This window comes from Trachymyrmex cornetzi, unplaced genomic scaffold (assembly GCF_001594075.2).
Source record: "Trachymyrmex cornetzi isolate Tcor2-1 unplaced genomic scaffold, Tcor1.1 scaffold1462, whole genome shotgun sequence".
In the NCBI taxonomy this organism is placed as follows: domain Eukaryota; kingdom Metazoa; phylum Arthropoda; class Insecta; order Hymenoptera; family Formicidae; genus Trachymyrmex; species Trachymyrmex cornetzi.
Window position 1 is genome coordinate 628,956 of NW_017296051.1, and position 4,635 is coordinate 633,590.

Here is a 4,635-nt window from a genome sequence, read left to right on the forward strand (position 1 = left end):
TAATTAATTACAATAAAATATTTACAATTATATTAATTTCATAAATTGTTATATATGTATAATTTTTTTCTAATGTGTCTCTAACAAATACGTACTTCAATACATATATTTTAACGTTACGTATTTAAAAATATATAATATAAGAAATAAATATATATTAAAAAAAAAGTTGAATTTTATAAGTATACAGATTTTTTAATTTATTTTCTTAATATTGCCGGCACTGTATAAAAATGGTCGCTATTGATGTTCGAATTGGCTCCAAAATGGCGGCACCAATAAGAAAACAAATATAAGGTGTCGTTTCTCGAGGATGGTGCGTACGCATGATGGGTAGTTTTCATTCTGTCGCGTTGCATATTCGATGAACGTTCTTTTCATGTAATGCAATCTAATGTCATGTATCGCACTGTCAAAATTTCATGTCGTGCGTGCGACTCGTAGTATTCGTTACGATAAACTTGTTATATGTTAATGTCAATTAAACCTCGTAGAGATGGTGAATATAGATACTATACGAAAGAATTATCCACTGCACTGGCTCGTCTGGCATAACAGCTATGTAGAACTCGACAAGGAACTGTCCACAAATCAGGTTTGTGCATACCTGCTGTTTAACAAGCTTATCTCATTTGATATTAATTAGATTCCGTACGCCAACGCAACGGTACATGTGATTAACTATAATTGTGCGTTTTATTTGCTTTTATGGCTCTGCGACTTTGTCCTCCAGGTGCTATGTGTCAACAGCTCTGTTATCAATGATAACGAGTCTTCTTCACGTAATTGACATTCTACAATGAACAATAATTGCGTAATTGTTCGATGCAGATGAATAGCGCGATATTGTATACGTGCATTTGTCCGCTGATAGTTTGAATAACGCATTTGTTATTTCAAAGTATTTTCAGTGCATCCTTTTTTTCATATACTCTATCTGATTTTGTTGTGAGAGATATAATAATTAGCATAATTTTACCTGACTCTACGAAATTCTCTTAATACAGCCAGTCCTGTATATTTTATGATAAATATGCATATAAAGATAATAAATTATATAACACAAATCATTCGTACAGACACGAGAGAAAAAAAATGTTTAAAATAAAAGGTTAAAAGTCATTTTATATTACAGCATCTGTATTCATAATTCATGAAGAGATATGAACTCAGATATATATATATGCAACATTAAAAAAAAATCCATATGAAAAAAATGTTAGAAAAAGAAAGGAAAATAATAGACTAAATATGTGTTATTTTATATCATGAAAGAATTAATATTTTTCTTTTATTAATAATAGTGTTTCTGTTTTTAAAAAATAGTTATATGAGTGAAAATAATAAAAATACGTTGTCAGTTTAAAACAAAAATGAGAATCTTCTATTAACTTTCAAATTATTTTTACTTTGAATTGAAATTAATTGCATAAAATACATTAAAGTTTCACATTTACAATAAGCAGTGTAGATAGCATTATATATTAATTATAATTTAATAATGTAACAAAATAATTTGTATAATTCATTCTTTGTATGTTATATTTATATCCATAAACTCATATATATTCGTAATTATATATTCTTTTAAATTTATGATTGCACAATTGACCCGAGCTTATAGTAGTAACGTAAGTTAAAAATATCTGAAGCCTTTCATAAAAAAGAGAAACCTTAGATATGACTTACGACTCCTAATATACTATTGAAGCAGAGAATCAATCTGATATATTCTCTATAATACGAGGAGTACATTTTAAATAATATATCATTTAAATTATATAACAAGTGCAAAGTAAATATATGCTAAAAGAAAAATTAAAAATACAATATTGCTATAATTATATTAGTTAATGTAACTTATAATATTTAAATATTTTCTAGCATGATATAGAAAAACATGACAATCGAGGAAGGACACCACTAATGTTAGCAGTAACCTTGGGTCATACAGATTCTGCTGTAGTATTGTTACAGCATGAAGCTAATGTTAATACAGAGAACACTCAAGGATGGACTGGTAATTTATTTGGTCTTTGTGTTTTATCTGTCTCTGTAATCTTTTTGGACGTTTATATACTTTCAAAACAGTTTAATTTATTTTTATTATATAATCAGTTTAATTTATTTTGATAGTGGTTCAAGAAGCAGTTGGTACAGGAAATCCTGAATTGCTGCAATTGGTACTTGCTAGAAGAGATTACCAGAGATATTGTAATCGAGTGGCTGGTATACCAGAACTACTTCATAAACTTAAACAGGTCAGTTTTATGTAATAACTAATATTAATTCAATACATATACAGTTTCCACAAAATATATCTCTTTTATTGAAAGAGAAATTTTTTTCTGCAAGTTCTGTAAATTAATATTAATCCTAACGTTTCTTGTATGGACTATCATTATGTGAAAGCTTATTGACTTTCCCGTATTCTTGATAATAATTTGATGATCTTAGTAATAGAAATCCTTTTTAGGCGCCTGATTTTTATGTAGAAATGAAATGGGAGTTTACAAGTTGGGGTAAGAAACAGAATTTAATGACATCTGCTTATACTCTTCAAGATCTACAGTTTAATCTATATAATTTGGATCTAACTGCAATTTATACACTTACCTAATTCATTTTTAATAACCTATGTAATTAACTGCTATTGTTTCTGTTGACTAGTTCCTCTTGTATCTCGGATGTGCCCAAGTGATACATATAAAGTTTATAAACAAGGTAGTAATGTGAGAATTGATACTACTTTATTAGGCTTTGATCATGCAAATTGGCAACGTGGTAATCGAAGCTATGTCTTTAAAGGACAAAGTAAGCACAGATATCTTTAATGAATATATAATAGTCTTGTTAATATTCGTGCATGAGTATCGTACAATTTCATTTTTCAAAATTGCGATTGATTATATGTTTTGGGAATGTCAATTATTTGTTTATTATTAAATTCCATATGTTAATACAAGCTCAATTCCACCTATGGCAATTAGATGAACACAGCTGTGTGTTTGGGTGGTCATCACACAGATGATACAATCCTAACATTTAATTCGCGCATTGCATTGCTAAAAATTTTATAAAAATATTTTTATATGCATAAATACAGGGGATTTTTTAATATTAACACTATATATTTCTTGTTATAATTTCTCTTTTTTGTTCTCATTAATTCTTATAAATATAACTGCATAAATTAATGATTAAAAATAATATAAGGAAGACAAGATATTTTTATATCACACATACATATACAATGTTTAGATAATGTGCAATATGATATGATAATATAACGGAGTTATATGGTTTTTTTTTATTGAAATCAATATAATAAAATACTTCATAAAATTTATTTGTAGACATTTTTTTGTAGATGATGGGGCAACAATGATGGAAGTAGATCACGAAACGAGAAAAGTTTATGTTGAACATATGAAACTTATAGGAGGTGATAATATACAATTATTGGAACCATCTGAAGAAGGTGTGATAGCTCGACTTACTAATCCTATAGTTACAACTTATATAGATACAGATAAAATTAGTTTTGAACGGTAACTATCTATCATTACAATATTTAATAATGTTACATACATATTTATATATATGTATATAATTTGTTCGTATCTATTTCTTGTTTATATTGAATTAGCAATAAAGCAGGTCTGTGGGGATGGCGTTCTGATAAAAGTGAAGTAATAAATGGTCATGAGTGTAAAGTGTTTAGCGCAAGCAATGTAGAATTAATAACTAAAACCCGATTAGAACACTTATCTGAAGCAGATAAAGCAAGGGCTCGAGCACCAAGAACACCTTTACAATCATTTCTTGGTATTGCAGAGCAGCAGCAGGAGAGTTGCAGCACTGTCGCTACCAGTGTAATTTTTTTTCAATAATTAATCAGTTTTATTACACATATTTAAAGTATTATTAATCAAGTTATATATTTTAGAAATAATTTAACAGTGTAGGGAATTCTTCTAACATAACTGCTGAGGAATACTTTGACCCAGCTATAGATTTAAATGGAAGAGACATAGGTAGACCAAAAGAAGTTAATACAAAAATACAAAAATTTAAGGTATTTTATATATATTGAAAACTGTGTACATTACACATATATTATATTGTATACTAATTAAAGCAATTTCTTTATATTCAGGCAACTTTATGGTTAAGTGAAGATTATCCATTAAGTCTTCAAGAACAAATCATGCCAATTGTAGATTTAATGGCTATATCTAGTTCACATTTCGCAAAATTAAAAGATTTTATTCAAATGCAACTTCCAGCTGGTTTTCCTGTTAAAATTGGTAAGACGTTAATTATAATATGGTATAAATATGTATATAAATATAAATATGTATGGCTGCAATATATATTGAATATATATACATATTGTACACAAAATATATTAAAATAATCAATTCTTTTTTAGAAATTCCATTGTTCCACATTCTCAATGCGAGAATAACATTTGGAAATATATTCGGCTTAGATCAAGAGGTACCACATGTAGGTCATTTACAAGAAACTAATCGTATAACTTGCTTAGTTGATGATATTTGTTTTGAAACACCTAGTGGATATGCCAAATTAGGTAAAATTTGGTTATATATATATATATATATATATATA

At 27.6% G+C, this 4,635-nt stretch overlaps 2 protein-coding genes across 2 annotated transcripts in view; both read left to right on the forward strand.

Annotated features, from left to right (window-relative positions):
- The first annotated feature begins 345 nt into the window (after positions 1-345).
- Positions 346-4,635, forward strand: part of LOC108757549 (ankyrin repeat domain-containing protein 13B) — a 7,392-nt gene continuing 3,102 nt past the window's right edge. The window contains exons 1-10 of the mRNA XM_018502009.1: positions 346-595; positions 1,885-2,020; positions 2,137-2,261; positions 2,477-2,522; positions 2,671-2,814; positions 3,371-3,551; positions 3,650-3,875; positions 3,950-4,078; positions 4,160-4,310; positions 4,436-4,597. Coding sequence (XP_018357511.1) covers positions 497-595; positions 1,885-2,020; positions 2,137-2,261; positions 2,477-2,522; positions 2,671-2,814; positions 3,371-3,551; positions 3,650-3,875; positions 3,950-3,955 — 963 coding nt within the window. The 5' untranslated portion in view covers positions 346-496 and the 3' untranslated portion in view covers positions 3,956-4,078; positions 4,160-4,310; positions 4,436-4,597. The remainder of the gene's footprint in view (positions 596-1,884; positions 2,021-2,136; positions 2,262-2,476; positions 2,523-2,670; positions 2,815-3,370; positions 3,552-3,649; positions 3,876-3,949; positions 4,079-4,159; positions 4,311-4,435; positions 4,598-4,635) is intronic.
- The window catches only part of LOC108757533 (ankyrin repeat domain-containing protein 13D-like), a 3,062-nt gene continuing 2,637 nt past the window's right edge, over positions 4,211-4,635 (forward strand). The window contains exons 1-2 of the mRNA XM_018501981.1: positions 4,211-4,310; positions 4,436-4,597. Coding sequence (XP_018357483.1) covers positions 4,211-4,310; positions 4,436-4,597 — 262 coding nt within the window. The remainder of the gene's footprint in view (positions 4,311-4,435; positions 4,598-4,635) is intronic.